The following is a 17,277-nucleotide window of genomic DNA, read 5'->3' as shown; positions in this document are numbered from 1 at the left end:
TAATTTAACCATTCCTAGGTATAAAGAATGTTAGACTTCTAGGTTGATGGAAGAAGGCGACTTCAACAGTTATTATATTGGAAACGCACACATATGTGCATGTGGTCGGAAGCGAATCTTAAAGCATGTTTTATCATGCACCTCCCAAGTTGTTTGCCTTCGTAATGATGTAACTCAGCTGAGTCAGTGTAGCAACCTTGCCATGGTCCAGCCATTGTTTGATACTTTTTTTCATTGGGTTTTTAGGTTTCGTAGTATAAAGTCGAATGGCGTTTTTTTGTTTTTTGAATCAATTTTGCTGTTTTTATGATTCGTAGATATATCACGACATGAGCTCCTCATGCTAAAAGGCCAGTATCTGGAAGCTACCGGAGTTTGCATTTTCTAAAGATCAATTTACAATCATTGAATTTTGAATCGTATTAATGACTCAAAGGATAGAAGATATACATATGGTGCATGCAATACCCCAGTTGAGGATTACTCAAGCCATGGTTCGTCAATGCCATAAACATTTCATTTTGAATGCCATTTGAGGTATGCCTGATGGTGCATTTATTTAACAATTCATTTACTTGATGATTTACTTTCAAGTTTTTAGGAACTTTGCAATTTGAATACTATCTCTTTCTGAATCCACAAATCAGATATCTTAGCTTCCACGTACTTTTTGTTTTAATCCATTTTAGTTCATTTGGTCTTTATCTTTCACCTACTTCACTGGTTTTCTATTTGATAACTATTGTCAAATTTTTCATCTATTCTTCTGATTCATCTATCAAATTACTTAAAAATGTTGATTTTACATCAGACGATACAAGAATAGTATGTAATGTTTAGATCTGATTTCCCTTGAATTTGGTTAATACTAATATACTAATGTAGATTATTTTCTAATCATTGCTTATGGATAGGTTTGAAGTTCTATGAACATAAACATAAGCGTAGTTAAGAGTTGATATGCATATAATTAATGTAATTACTATAGCTAGGATGAAGGTGATATTATTCTCATTGGTCTTAGCTTTGCAGGAAGAGGATTAGGTGTTCAATAGATTTGGAAGGTTGGATATGCATGGGCATCCTAGAGTAGGCAATACTTATAAGGAAAGCAAGTAGTTGCTCATGATTCCGACTTGCTATAATAAGGTTTGAATAATTTCACTTTGCTTTAATAAGGTCTTACAAATATGCATCATTTATTAGAATTTTGTATTTCACATTAATAACTCACTTATTTTATTAAATGAGCTACTATGGATGTAAGTCTTAAGCCTTACAAGTAGGAAAGGTTAAGTAACTAAGGGTTTCTACTATTTAATAGCAAGTGTTTTTTATTGTAACGCCCCCAAACCCACTATATCCTAGCTGACCAGCCCAAGATATAATGAGTCGGAGGACCCAGCTACTTAACCGTCTCGACAAATGCCAGAGCAGTTAAGCAACTGGTTTACAAAATGAAACCATTACAATAAGTCAAATATGGGTGATAATTAGCAAATATAAAACAAAACAAAGTATCCAAGTTCTAACATGAATAATATCCCAACTTCTCTCTCCACGTCGTCAAGAATCAAACACCTACAAAATCTGTAAAGGCGTAAAAATCACGCGCCCAGCAAGTCAACTCTACAAGCTTGTCTAAAGAACTTTCAAGGGAGTAGGACCCCAAAAACAATAAATGCAACATCAAGTTAAACAACACATCGTTTCCATCATTAAGGATATTTATGACCAATCATAAGAGTAACATGAGTACAGGACTTAACCACTAAAATATACAATATAAGTAAACACTAACCTTAGTACTACACGTCTTATTACCAATTAGTATACAAACAACAACTTATAAGAACTTCATAACATCAGCTCACATGGGTATACAATAGAGTGATAGACTACTCACCCACCATAAAATACAAATGGAATAATAAATAGCAAACACACTTATATGTATCACAATCAACGATATCAATATAGCAAAACAATGAAGGGGACAACCAAATCATAAAAAAAAAATCACATCACAAGTCACACGTTTCAAAGTCATAGCCAATATCCAATATCGACTTATAAAGTTGAATAACCAACAAATCAAAATCTAATCCAACATGTTTACCTAAGACTTCAACCTAAACTAGTCCCAATTCTTCACTTAATTAATATATAGACATAGTGTTTCAAGTAATAAACATTATCCTTAATCATGGGAATACAACAAGTCAATATGAAACATGAAAAACACCCAATTATTTACACAATCACAAGCACTACACCCAAGTAAGAAATAAGGCAAACAAGTAGAGAAGACTTGCATGTAATCAGCAAAACCCATATAAATACTAGTGTCTCCAACGACCTGGTCACAAGTCTCCAATTTCATCTTTGTTCCTCAAAAGAAGGTGGCTGAATTTACCCAAAAGAACTGAAATTCTGACACGTATTGAGCTGAAACCACCAACCAAACCGTACACCAAAACAAAGCCCTTCGAATCTAGATTATGAGAATCCAAACTGCATCCAAAACCGATCCTTGTAGAGAAAGTTATACCTGTTTTGGTGAAAGAGTGTCAAATTTTACCAAAACCGAAAATCCTCCATTAACTTCTTTGTGAGGGTTGATCCAAGGAGGTTATTGAATGGAAAAATCATAAGCACAAGTTCCTAATAATCTTCTTCATGATCTCTTCAAGTTTCCCCCAATAATCGCCTCCCTTTTGGTATGTGAAAACAAGAGAAGGAAATAGAGTCACCGAGAGGTTTCTGTTTGTTTCCAGTTTCAAGTCTACCGGGTTGTACCAGTCGGTTCATCATGGGTCAGAAAAGCCAACTCTAAGCTAATGGCCCCTTACTTAAACCCACTCAAAAGTCCATTAATCTGAAGCCCATATGTTTTCTGCCAAGCCCAAAATATGGGGTTTTGACATTGATCCAATTAAATTGTTGGAAAAAAAATATGATGCTGAAAGAAATGGGTACTACTATACAAAATTGTGAGAAGGTGAGTAAGATTTTAACAAATTGAAACCATAAGTCGCAACTCGGTAAATATGGAAGATAGGATAATGATTACATAATGGTATAACTTATTTAATGTAGCTACGATATTAAATTATACATATAAAAGGCCATTATACTTATATGAACTTTTGTAATAATTAATCGATTTAAAGCCTTGCTTAATTTTATTTTTTTTCAATTAGATTGGTTATGATAAGGTGACAATGATTTTAAAAAGGAGATTGGTGATCGCTGTGATGCATGTTATTTAGCAGGAGAACCGCTACTCATCTGACTACGAGCGTGGCCATGTATATGATCAAATACAATAATTTGACTGCAGAAGAAGAAAATGAAGGTAACAAATATCTTTTTAGTCAGCTTTTTTTTGGTGGATAAGAATATGTTAGGAAAGTGATCATTCTCTGATAAACATAAAATTGAATAGTCTATCTACGAAATGAGCGATGAACTCAAAATATAAGTAAACTAAAACTTGAACCGTGTCTATATTTATCAAAGTTTCTACTCTCAAATCTATCGAAATAAAGTGGAGTAACAAATTCGTTCCACTCTTAGTTCTCTAGCATGGAATGTTTCCTAATCTAATTAATCGGTCTTAAGTCTAATGAGAGTTTTACGAGGGGGAATTATACTACGATGCAATATGAAATTGATTATTTGAATTTAAACTACGAATGCTATGGAAATATGATTGTTTTTGAATCTAGATAAAAGATTAGAGCGGAATTGAATCCACCTCGAATCCAACTTAATAACCTAGCATAGGTTCTTGTATCTCGATTCTTACGTTCTTACGGCAAGAATTTCGAGTTCTAATCCCTAGTGTTCATGGCATTTCTACCAAATACTAACTAGCATGTGAGGTCGTCCACCCATTCTCATGGCGAATCACGACCTTCTAGAGTGGAATAGATTCTACAATGCTTCTACACTATACCACTAAGTTTTCATCAAAGCTTCATCAACCCCTCTAATGGAGGTTTTAGCCTCGAATCATCAACCCATCATTTTCCATTGAATTATAACTACACATCATATCAAAATTCTAACTTTACTAATCTAAATTAAACAATAATTGAAATATAATTAATTAACTAAGAATGAAATAAGAACAATAATTTAAACTAGATCTATAAATGCAAATGACAAAAATCGAAATTGAATAATAATAACTATTTTATTTATCTAATTAAATGACGAACAATCATTCAAGGAATTAAATAAAAACAATATATGAAACTAATTAAATTAAACTAATTAAATCTAAGGAAAACTAGATCTAGAATTAATTAATGGAGGCTACTAATCTAATCTTTAATCTAGGTCTAACTATCTACCATTAATAAAGAGCTAAGCTTTTGTTTTTATACTTTCAGATCCAAAAATCGTACATGGGCTTGGAGCCATGTTTTGGGCCAGAGAATCAGGCCCAAAACCCAATTCTTTCAGTCCAAAAAGGCCTCTTCAGCTGCAGTTGCCTTCAACAGACTTTTCGTCCGCTTCTGCTCCTCTGATTGGGTCAAGGCTTGGACCATTGGAAAGCTCTTTCCGAGCCGGTCGTTTTGACATAAGGTAGGCCCCATTCCGAGGTCTGAGTCCAAAGATACGGCCTTCGAAAGTTCTGCTGACTTGTGTACTGTTTCTACCCGCGTCGACTTTTTAGCTTTTGACCGGGCTTTAGAAAGGCTTTATCTTCTTGAATCTTGGCCTTTAATCACGGAACTCCTTAGTAACCGACCTTTGCTCCTTTATCTCGCTAAAGTGGCATATTTCTGCACATAATGGACTTTGAAGCCTGAAATGCATAAAAACACGTAATCAGTGTTAACTCTTAATTATTACTCACATAATTGGTCTAAAAGTATGATTATTAAGCGGTTAAAACTACAGTTTTGGGCTCTTATCATTCTCTTACAATGGTTATAAACTTAATTAGGGGTTTCATAATATATAAAAAGTCGAGCTTCATTTCTAGAACAATATCCATAGTGGCCCGGTCACTACGTTCCATTCGCTCTCTTTGTTCGCTTTCAGCTTTTCGATTAATTGTTATTAGCTTTGTTAAAACTGTTCTAGAGCCTAGGGGTTCACACACACTTTATATCAACACATCTATATCTATTATTGCACAATACGAATACTTGGAAAAGCTCCAAGATAACAATGTATGAAACTTTAATGGTATTTTTGTTACCTGTCATTGCTTACAGGAATAAGTTATGAAAAGATAGTATGTTGTAAATACCAATTGTAAAGATCTTGGAAGGTTAGTTTTTTTACTTAAACCATGTAACTGAATGCCATGTCAGGCCATAATAAATAACTTATGCAGCTAGCATGCACAATTTAATCCTTCTCTCTATTGGTTTTTTAGTGTAAATTTGTAACTAAAATTATTTATGTTTATAGTTATAACATATATAGATCAGGCACAATGAAATCGCATGCATATCACATATATATCATATGCAAACTTAAGGAATTTTCATTTCGGAGTATGTATTTCATATACTACTTACACATTAAATATCGTTAGCCTTATAATTATGCTTGGTTTTTCAGATTTAGTATAGGAAAAAGATTCTAATGAATTTCCTTGTCTTATCTCTTTTCTGACCTGAATTTCACTTTGTGAAAAACAGAATTATCATGTTTGTGATGTGTTTTTTAAGGAAAAAGAAATGTAATCATCGGTTTAAGGTGTGTATGAAGTTTGATCTTTTAGCTCACGCCCTTCTAGGATCTTGATATGCACGTGTCTTAAAATGTATAGACTTACTTTACCTTCTGTCATTCAGACACAAAAGTTTTCATGGATAGGATCTACTGTTGTGCAATGCTTAATATCAATTTGTTGGAAGCTGTTGTAATTTGGTAAAAGTAGTAGCAGAGTTGTTTAGTTTAGTAGAATACATAGTTTTGCTTGACTATTTCTGAAATATATTGTTGCAATGTTCTGTATTTGAATGTAATTAATCAGTAGCATTTGCCCATGTGATTGTAGGGCTTTCATATGTTGCACTATATGACATATCAAGTAGGGCAATGGATTCCGCATGTATATCCGTCAAGGCTTCTTTGAGGCGTCACTCTTATACTACAGTTTGTGTTTCTTGATTTCTTCCCCATTGAAATACACGCCATACTTAAAAGTCAAGTACATCAAAACTACATTTGAGTGAGATAATAAATTGTTGTGGGTGTTGAGCCTTGAAAATTGTTACGCACTTTGATTATGCTTTTCCATATAGAATGATGTCTCCTAGGCTCCTGGCAGTATATTACAGATTTTTCAAGGTTGTTTGTTTGTCACATATACATTTGTTAGCGAGCTATATAAAGTGTATTGTCAGCACAAACAACGTACCTTATTTTAAATAAATAAATGTATGTATCTAGTGTGCAACATATTCTATTTCAATTTCAGTACGTTTGTTTCATCTTAATTCCTATGTATGTTCTCTCCACCTTCAGTTTGAGGGGTTCTCAAATTTTACCTACCCACATAGTGGGATTCATTTGATGAAGTTTTCGACTTTCTTTGTGCTTTGTATAGTTATGTAGGACATTTACGACTTTTGGAACTAATTTAAACATGTTCTCCGGCACCTCTATACATTAACGAACTTGTGTATATGTCAATAGCGATACAAACTATAAATGTGTGTGGCACAATAATGAGATAGTTAACGTATCCAAAAAGCATGCAAGGTTGAATATGACTATAACAATATCATTGTGGTCGTATAGTCCCCACATTTTATTGCAGGACTGTCAATAATGTTTGGTGAAACAACAAACTTTGTTACAGAATTGAAAACTAAAAAGTAGTTTTCGCTCATTGAATAAAACAATCCCGTCCATGGGATACACATACCTACTAATTTCACCTAATTAACTGACCTACTAGAGATAAGTGTCCGTGTGTATTGCAAATAGTGAGTTGGGCCTAAAAAGTAGGTATGTGTAGCACTACTTCTCTGTTTTTGAGAACTCCCATTACTCTTAATGGAGTTAAATGTGTATGTAATTGTTAATTTGTACTTGGATTCTATAAACGTCTCCACGAAGAATTTTTAGAACCCTAAAAACGCTATTCTCTCTCCCGCTGCAGTGATCACTCCATTTTTCAAATTTCCCATCTAATCAAGGACTATCATTATCTTCAAAGACCTTTTCTAAATTCCTAATCTGCCTTGTTGAAGATTGGTTCTGAAAAGGTCCAGAATGAGCTCCATTAGGTAAGAATCCATCAAAGTTTTTAGTCATGTGATACACTATTTTTCTGATGTCATTTAAAATTGACATCAGAAAGTTGAGATGGATAACTTTTAAATTTGCTAAGCTAATTGTATATTTATGTTTATGTTCTCTATATAGTTTTTTGTGATTCAACTTTGCGTTATGATATTTTAGACAAACTAATGAAGATTCCAAAAGTAAGTTGCGAGGAGTGCATAGAATATATCAAATTGTAATAAACGCATTGTATTAATGCATAACTAAAGGTTTATATTCATAGTTAACATCAATCAAATTCTTCCAATTCTCTCCTTTTTATCAACATCAAACTTTGTGACGCCTTTGCGATCGTTGAAATCAAACAGTTGAATGTTCAACGAGTGATGATTAATTACTATTGTAAGTCGCAGATTCTTTACATTTGCATTATGTTCTCTTACCCATTGTATACATGCCAAACTTTATTTTGTCATTTTTATTTTGTTTGTGTTACTTGCCATTAAGTTGACAATCACCTAAATGGAGTTTTCTATGGGTACTCAGAATCCCGCTAGTTCTTTATCTTTGCAGTATGTTCTTCTAAGCCAGTGTGATCATGTTATTATTTTCACCAATTCATGGTGTCATGGGTCTTATGGGGTTGTAATTTGACAATCACCTTCTTATTGGCTTTTTATTGGCATTTGGAGTCCTAAGAAAATATATAGTTGAATTTTAGAACTTTGGACCAATCACAACATTAAAAATTAAAAACAAATAACCGAAATAACCAAATCTTAAGCATTGCAGCATTAGCATATATATAGTGTGTACAGATTTCACCATGTACCTTAAACTAACTTTCTCATTTTGATTCCTATGCATCTGTTTATATATCTAGCTTAGCTAACTTGTTGTATATCTCTTTGATATCCCAGAGCTTCAGAAGGCGTTAGACTTCTAAGCAACAATGCATTTTCTAGGTGGACCGAGGAGTGAAAGCAAGTCTTCATGGACAAGGTGGAGGCGGTTGGGTCTACTCAAAATGGGCGCATTGGTGAGAGCCTTGGAGCTTGGTTCCCTTTGAGGTTGATGGGCCTTCGGGCATTGTAAGCCTTCGGTGTGGGTCTGCCTTAACCCTCTAAATATTTAAAAATAAATAAAAATAAACAATGCATTTTCATTAATCAGGCATAACTAGAGAGATTAACTTATTCCTATATATATCCAAATATACTACTCTGTCAGAAATGGAATGATAATCCCATGTATGAGTTTCTGTAGTACAATATATGTTGTAAAAGTTTAGACTGATTCTGAATACTGTATTTTAAGCAATTGTAGTTTAATGTATGTATAATCCAGGTTAACCCATGGCAAAAAGGATGTATATGCCGCCAACATGGACATGAAGATGAAGGACCAACGATGCTTACATATTTGCTTTTTTCAGTGCATGAATGCCCTTGGTCTCCATAAACTAAGAATTTCATATACATGCTCAGAACTCAAATATGTGTACAACTAATTCAACTCTAATGCTATGAGAATGAGAAGGCATATTGTAGCACTTCTTGAGTTGTTACATAATGAATATGGTGTAGGTATTATAAAGAGGATAAAGACATAGTCGCTTGATAAAATTATCCAATTGCAACAATAGACCCGTTAAAGCATAAAACCTAACAAGAGCTTTAAGTGAACGGAGAGTTTGGAGTCTTTCAAAAACTAAAAAGGATAATCCTGATTATATATTATAAGTATACAAGAAAGACAACAAGATTTCATCAGAAAGCTAGAAACAAATCTATCTATTCATTACTAAATTCAATATATATGTAATATGTAGGTAATAGAAGTCCTAAGTTTGAGTTAGAGCTCTTTAAATGTCTAAAGTCTAAATGGTACATTATAATTACAATAATGCTACATTAAAATATATATATATATATAGTATATACTCATGTATGTATTGATTTTTTTTTTTTAAATTACATTGCATGATAAATTCAAATAAGATTATGTTAATGATAATTAATTAATAAACCAATAATAATTAAGCTTTTTCTAATCAATATCATTATACGAACTGGTTCGAAAACTAGTTGTATTCACAGTCAAAAGATTTATTTAAAACGTTCATATATGGTGTTGGCCTCTCGATGTCCAAATCTTAAGCTCAAGCAAAAGCGTGTGTTGATTGTACGTTATATGATCAATTTGTATCAAAACAAAATCTCTCTTAATAAGTCCGACTTCAAGCAACACCAACACCCAAGCTAGTATACTCAAAGGAAATCAACCCCACAAAACAACATGAAAGAAGGGCATCTGCAGCAGAGTGACCGAGTGGGAGCTAAGAATAGCGAGGTTGAAATTTTATTTTATCTGTAGGTACTGATAAGATGACCAGGTATTCCGGATTGATGATCAGGCTCATCAGAACTGCTCTATGTGGTGGCAAAATATGTATGACAACGGGGACCTCAGATATGCATCAAAAGTACGTTATAAGAAACCTGGACCCTCAAATCTACGAAGGGATAGATACACAACACCACTGCATTGGTTAGGTATATGTGTCTGTCTCTCTTTACTGCTCAACTCATGAAAAAAGCAGCACCACGAACCCAGATTTTATGTTGACGTCCCTTCCTATCTTCCAAAGCTCATCAGTAAGTAGTACTATAGAAGGTGTGGAGACCATTGAAAACGTCTAATTCCCAACCTTATCCCCCTTCAATCATTCTTTCTAGTATGTCCCCACATTCATTTTGGCCTAGCTTGGAACCTTAAATAAAGGTTTTAAGCACTTTCTTTCTGTGATGTACCTAGTTTCAAGTTTCATCTCCTTTGTCTCACTCCCCGATCGATCAACATGGTAAGCATGATACAGGTCTAGTATGGCCGAGTTCGAATTCGTAGTTCAAATTGATCACTTATCCATTTTCTGTATTGTCATCAGGTTTCAGCTGGTGCCCCTTTAGACAGCGGAGATGATGAGACAGTTGTCGACTTTCGAGGGAAACCATTCGACAAATCAGTAACAGGAGGATGGCTAGCTGCTGGGCTCATCTTAGGTGTTATTTTCTTAAACTTTTATCTGTTATATGGTTTGAATCTTTCAACTCTGCGTGTTTTATAGTACATTAGATAACGAAATTTTGTTACAGGAACTGAACTGGCCGAGAGGATTTGTGTGATCGGCATTTCAATGAATTTAGTTACATAGTTGGTCGGAGATCTGCATATTTCGGCTTCAAGATCTGCCAACACTGTCACCAACTTCATGGGAACCCTCAACATGCTTGCTCTCTTAGGTGGTTTCATAGCTGATGCCAAGCTAGGCCGGTACTTGACTGTTGCAATTTTTTCAATTGGAACTGCCTTGGTAAGTTCTAAGGAAACAGAATTATATGGATCTCACTTTGGAATGTTTGAATATTGTCCGGACAAGATAAGAACTATATATATACATTCCTTTTCGCCAGGGGGTGATTTTGCTTACTATATCCACAACTATTCCTAGCATGAAGCCCCCTCCATGCAGTGAGTACAGAAGACTACACCATGAGTGTGTTGAAGCCAACGGCAGACAGTTAGCAATGTTATATGTTGCTCTCTATACAATTGCATTAGGTGGTGGGGGAATAAAAGCAAACGTGTCGGGATTTGGGTCAGATCAATTTGATGTGAGGGATCCTAAGGAAGAGAAAGCAATGATCTTCTTCTTCAACCGATTTTACTTTTGCATCAGTCTAGGATCTCTATCCGCTGTAACATTTTTGGTGTACGTACAAGACAATGTAGGGAGAGGGTGGGGATATGGAACATCAGCTGTGACTATGGCAATTGCAGTCATCATATTGCTCACTGGAACACCATTCTATAGATACAAGAAGCCTAAGGGGAGTCCACTTACTATAATATGGAGAGTGTTCTATTTAGCTTGGAGGAAGAAAAAGTTGGCATATCCTGATTCTAGTATGTTGAATGAGTTCCAAAACGCCAAATTTCCTCATACCCAAAGGCTAAGGTAAACTGTTAGCAGTCTATTAACTATGTTTTAACGAATAACCTATTTGTGATTTCCTCATACCCAAAGGCTAAGGTAACATGATGCATGCAAATATATGGCTAGCTCTTGGGGAGCATAGTCCAATAACATAAACATGCTCTGGTATTATGATCAAAATTAAGGTTGTGTTTGTAAATTCAAAGAAGTTATCTCACTTTATCAGGAGAAAGGTCGGAATCATATATAGGGAGGGCGGGTATGGGATCAAGAAGCTCCAAGTAGAAACTTCAATTCTCACTGGAGAATTTACCTAGGAGGGGAATGACTATCATAGTAATTAAGCAGTAAGAGATAGCAATCATAGCACATAATCTGCACATTTCATGGCACATAGCCACAGACACACTCGGCCATTTGCTGAGGCATGTATCACTGCCGCAACACAATATATCAGGAAGGACAAATTGTTGTTGTACCAATCTTTGAGAAAATAAGAACTTATTATCGAAAGTGTGGCTGGTGTTTCTTCACATGTGACTCTTGTAACAAAACCGAACTCCAAAGGTCGTGGTCATTGTGGTCCTTAGGCGGGCTAACTCAAGGTGCTTTTCATTGTTAAATGAGAACATATCAAAGCAAATGTGGTTCTTCAGAATTCCCAAATTTCAAATTTCAACGTACTGTTCGTAAAAATTTGATTTTCAACCTGGTAAAAAAAAAAATGTAAGGAAATACATCTTACTTGAATTCAGTCCAACAATCAACCAATTGAATCTCCAGATTTCATTTCCATTAACAATGAATTGAATTGTTTAGATTAATTGTATTCAAGGTTGACTGACTATTGAAATTAAACAACCTTTTTCACGTGAGGGTACACGACTACAAATTTCTATTTGACATGGTCTATCATAATACAAATTTCCTGGTAGTGTGTATAGTAACCTTCTTATTTCTGTCTGTAATCAACTAGGTGCCTCGACAAGGCGGCTATCTTGGATGATACTGAAGGGGAAGGAACAGTAAAACAGAATCCTTGGGTAGTCTCCACAGTCACTGAAGTTGAAGAAGCAAAAATGGTAATCAAGCTCATTCCCATTTGGTCAACATGCATCCTGTTCTGGACAGTCTACTCTCAGATGACTACCTTCTCTGTTCAACAAGCCACAGCCATGAATCGAAACATTGGTTCTTTCATCATTCCTTCAGGTTCTATGTCCTTCTTTCTCTTCATTACCATCCTTATCTTCACTTCTCTAAATGAGAAACTTCTAGTCCCATTTGCACGAAAATTCACTCAAAATGTCAAAGGCATCACAAGCCTCCAGAGGATTGCCACAGGCCTAATTTTCTCAATAGCTGCTATGGTAGCTGCTGCCATTGTGGAGAAGCAAAGAAGGACAGTCGCGGTTCAACAGCACATCAAAATAACTGTTTTCTGGTTAGTCCCTCAGTTTTTCCTAGTAGGAGCAGGCGAAGCTTTCGCTTACGTTGGACAACTTGAATTTTTTATAAGAGAGGCCCCAGATAAGATGAAGTCTATGAGCACAGGGCTCTTCCTATCCACTCTTTCAATGGGATTCTTTGTTAGCAGTTTGTTAGTTTCTGTAGTGGACAAGGTGACAAAGAATAGTTGGATTAGGAATAATCTGAACAAAGGGAAGTTAGAGAACTTCTATTGGCTACTTGCTGTACTAGGAGTGTTAAATTTCCTGGTTTTCCTTTTATTTGCTACGAGACACCAATATAAGGTGGAACAGTACAAAACCTCTAATAAAGGAGAAGAGCTCAAGGAATGGAATGGTGGCAGACTGGCAGATAATGAGGATAAAGAGAATGCTTTAGGAGTGCTTTGAGTATCTCTGCTTTAATTATCGGAAAAAAAAATAGTAGCTCTGCTGTTACTTAATTGTTTTTTTTTGTAAGTGTGCATGATTGTTTTGAAAACTGAACCGGTAATCAAACTGATTTTTTGTTAAAATGGTTCAACCATAGTTTGACTCGGTCAGACCGATTGATGCTTATTTAGCAAAAAATTTAATAAATTATATAATTATAAAAATGAAATGAATAAATACATGTTTGGGTATTAATTGGTATTATAAGCCCAAAATGGATGTATTGTACAAGAAACACATAATAATATGTTGGTTTGGAGTTTGGACTAGGTTGTTTAGGTGTTAGGTAATATTAGCGGTCCGGTTTTTCTTAGTTTAAAACTGAACTGGTTCACCTCGATTTAGGTTAGACCGAGGGTCCAACCAAAAGTTTGGATTTTAACCAACCCGAACAAAAAAATTACCCGTTCCGGTCAGGTTCAATCACCAGTCCGGTCTGGTTTTCTAAACACTGATGTGCAGTTTCTTGTATATAATTTTTACATATGAAGCAAGTGATTTACATATGAAGCAAGTGATCTTGTAAAATATTTCAACAAGGAATTGATATGGAAAACCAACCCAAATATGCTATCATACAAAACTTAACACACTTTGCAAACTTATCTTACTTCATTTGGCTGGATAGAAACCAAATAAACTTTACCCAGAACTACAAACCATTATCCTCGACCACTCTTTTAGTTCAATCAACAGCTTCCTTCTTACCATCAAAACCCACACCCTTGTGCAAATATTATATACCAAAAACCTTTATACCATAGTTATATCTTATAACCATTGATGGAGGATATGAGAGTATATCCAAAACTGGTGGTATTGGTCGTACCATTGGTAAATGGTCATGTGACATTATGTTTGCAGGAAGCAAGCATTGCATAGCATCTGGACCAGAGAAAAGGAAGTTTCAAGCTCTTTAGAAAAAGCTTTGGATCTGGATATTAAGATGGTGGTCATTACATCGGATTGCAAAACCATTGGTTGATGCTGTCAGCGGTCAAGTTGAGTGCACTTCTTGGGAGTTGGAAGATCTAAGGTCAAAGATCCAGATTATGAGGCAGTCGATCTTTTGGTTTTTGTCGAGTTGTTTTTTGCTCTAGGAATGAAACTCAGCATGCTCATATGCTTGTAGATGCTAGTAAAACGAAGTCACATAAACTTGTGTTGTAATGGGATTGTTGTTCCTTTTTCTGTTAGTCGTTTATTTCATCGAGTCAAAGAGAGTTTGTATGAAAACTTTGTGATTGCCTGATTATGAACGACTGGATCATTTTAAAAAGAAAAATAAAGAAATTGGGCTAAAGACCCATTTTATTAACATTGGAATAAAGAAAAACATAATAGCAACATCAAAATGCCCCACTCCTTTCCTTTCATCCAATTCTCCCTCATTTTATTGGCCCGATCATTACTTTGATTCTCGTTATTTTGATATGCATTCATTTGCCTTGCCCAGTGTAAAGCTGTGTATGTGGTGTGTAACTTTAAAAGAGTTTGTAATAAGTGAGGTTCATCCTAAATTGTTTCGAGTTTGAGTGTGGGAGTTAAGAAGAAGAAATGTAAACTCTTGGTATAGACTTGTTTAGTTTAAGCTAATGAAAACTTGAAAACTCAAGTTGTATGGTATGGAAATGACATGAAAACATTGGAATAAATATTAAATTGAATATTGAAACAAGAACAACAAATAAGATTGGTTGATTGAAAAAAACAAAGCAAAATAACAAGATTTAAATAAAAGGAAATGAAAAACAATAAAGTAAAAGACTTGAATTGAAAAACAAGACTAAATCCTACAAACCAAATGGTTTGGACCTTAAAACAATGGATGTTTTCTCTCTCCCTAACTTTTGGATTATATACCCCTACTTTTGCCTTTTACTGATTTGTCTTTCTCCATTACAAATGACACCTCACAGTTCACTTTTCCTTTTCTTTTTGTTTTTTGATTTATTCTTGACCAAGATAGGTTTTGGAGAGTGTCATATTTTGAGACAAGGGCCTCCTTCTCTGGTCTTCTGAGTTGAAAGCTTTGACCTTTAACCTTGACCTTTGACTTTGACCGTTGACTTTGATTTTTTCAGCATTTTTCCATAGCAGCTTCTAGTCTTCATAATAAGTGTGATTAAAACTCCTTTTGGTGCTAAGACGCAGCTTTTATGATAAGTGGTCTGAAATTCTCTGTAATCTGAAAAAGACAATAAAAGCTATGAGTTGTCTTTTCATTAAACTTAAGAAAGACTGTAACGTAGTAATATAAAGGTAATAAAACGCACATTTGGGAGCTGATCACCACCCCCAAATAGCATCCTGCTTATCCTCAAGCAAGGATGAGAGAAAAAAACTAAGATCACAAATGAGTGATTTATTATAAGTTTTACTAATTATCTTGTTTCACAGAGTGTGATTGCATTGACCATATGCAATAAGGTCTTAAACCACTAGGAATTCCCTAGTGGACGAGTTTTAAGCCTCGTGAGAGTTTTCCAGTGAAGGTACTCACAAATTTCTTCTATTTTGTACAATGTGTCTTCTTTTATTATTTATTCTCAGAAGTTTATACATCTCGTTAGCGGTGAATAAGGGCTAGCTCCTTTGAACTAAGAAGTTTATACATTTAGAGATAAATGTGCAAAACATGAGCAATGCAATACAAAAGCAGAGTCATTTCCGAAACTTTTGGAGAGCATCCTTAAGGTGGGTTCTCATAGGAGTGTGTTACAATCACAACTCTCAGATAGATTCACTCAAGGTTCTTTCTCTCAAGTGCAGCGGGCACTTATATTCCTTGCACACTCAAATGACGTCCAAAGAAATCGAGGTTGATTGATCACGCTTGCCACTTACTATCACACCATCCTATTCCTAATTGAGCTAACGGTCTTTTATTAGGAGTTACGGGGCTAGGGTGATGGTTTAGAAAGAAAAAAGGAAAAAACAAAATCTGATAAGTTAAAAAACTAGGTCTTCAAGATACGTGTAACCAGAGAAGAACCTCATTTTGTTCTTTTGCTTCCGAATTGTGATACATTCTTTTAGCCCTTTGGCTTTGTGACTCCATATGATTTTGAATTTTTGGGAGTTCTAACTTTGCTTTTTGTTTCCTTTTGTTTCTGATATCGTCTCCTTTTGATTTTGACTTTTGGGAGATTCGATTTTTGACTCCTTTGATTTTTTTGGTTTTTGATTTGTCTTTCCTTCTTCTCTTTCTTTTCTTTTCTTTTCTTTTCGATGCAACTAACTGTTCTATTTTTGTACAAGGTTTTCTCTTCTATTTTGATATCCATCCAGTTCTCAACTTGTCAGCTGGGTAAGCTTTTTATTGTGTGTTGTAACGGGTTAGGAATTTTTGGTGAAGAATAAAAAGGCTTTTAGAAAAGGGTGAAAGCTCAAGAGGGGTAATTAGAGGAAAACTATATTTTTGGGTTTTTAACGTTTATTTGACTATATGGATCCAAAAATAGCCTAAATTCTCTCCTAGGATATGACGTGGTGATCAAGTAAGTGGACGTGTGGTCTTTCTATCTGGACATCCTTTGAGTCATCACTTAATAATCGTTCAGATGAGGCTTTTGGCTAGATTCTCACAGGATATGGAACTTAATCGTTCTAACCTTGGTTTCGGAAACTCACTGCTATATACAAACAAATGTTGATGCATGCCATTCATGAAAAGATGCAAAAACTATTGTACGTATATTAGTCTAAGTATGAGAAACGGATCCTTACTCTATTGCTATAATGAGACTTCTAAACTTTTTATTCGTCATAGAAAAAGGAAATTAAACAAGACTTTTTAATACTAAACGGAAAAATATTTTTGGTCTTTTTCGAAAAAAAATTTAGAAAGGAAGAACTATACTATTATATATAGAAAATGCCTAGTTTTTGCAAAATGTTATTATATCACCCCCAAATAGAACTATGATTTGTCCTCAAAGTATGAAGAGATAAGGAAAGAGATTATCATAGAAACATGAGCAAAAACAGCGATGCATCTGTATTCTGTTCTTCTTGATGAAAATATGTCACCCCCAAATAAGTTTGGGGTGTGGGTTATTTAATATAGAACGAGAAATACATGGCTTATTATACTAGGGATAATTATTCTACTAT

At 34.8% G+C, this 17,277-nt stretch overlaps 1 protein-coding gene across 2 annotated transcripts; it reads left to right on the top strand.

Annotated features, from left to right (window-relative positions):
* The first annotated feature begins 9,726 nt into the window (after positions 1-9,726).
* On the top strand, positions 9,727-14,469 carry LOC147475430 (Major facilitator superfamily protein). Of its 2 annotated transcripts, XM_086584456.1 has the most exons (6): positions 9,727-10,126; positions 10,211-10,325; positions 10,419-10,636; positions 10,737-11,281; positions 12,237-12,704; positions 14,026-14,469. In XM_086584456.1, exons 3-6 carry the CDS (start codon positions 10,535-10,537, stop codon positions 14,144-14,146), a joined length of 1,236 nt encoding a protein of 411 aa, XP_086440582.1. In that variant the 5' UTR covers positions 9,727-10,126; positions 10,211-10,325; positions 10,419-10,534; the 3' UTR covers positions 14,147-14,469. The 2 variants fall into 2 exon arrangements, with proteins under 2 accessions (XP_086440582.1, XP_086440581.1); XM_086584455.1 differs by lacking the exon at positions 14,026-14,469 and having other exon boundaries at positions 9,741-10,126; positions 12,237-13,252.
* Positions 14,470-17,277: the final 2,808 nt, after the last annotated feature.

This window comes from Coptis chinensis, chromosome 9 (genome assembly GCF_015680905.1).
Source record: "Coptis chinensis isolate HL-2020 chromosome 9, ASM1568090v1, whole genome shotgun sequence".
Lineage (NCBI taxonomy): Eukaryota > Viridiplantae > Streptophyta > Magnoliopsida > Ranunculales > Ranunculaceae > Coptis > Coptis chinensis.
The sequence above is the reverse complement of the archived record's forward strand: the minus strand, read 5'-3'. Positions and strand labels throughout refer to the sequence as shown.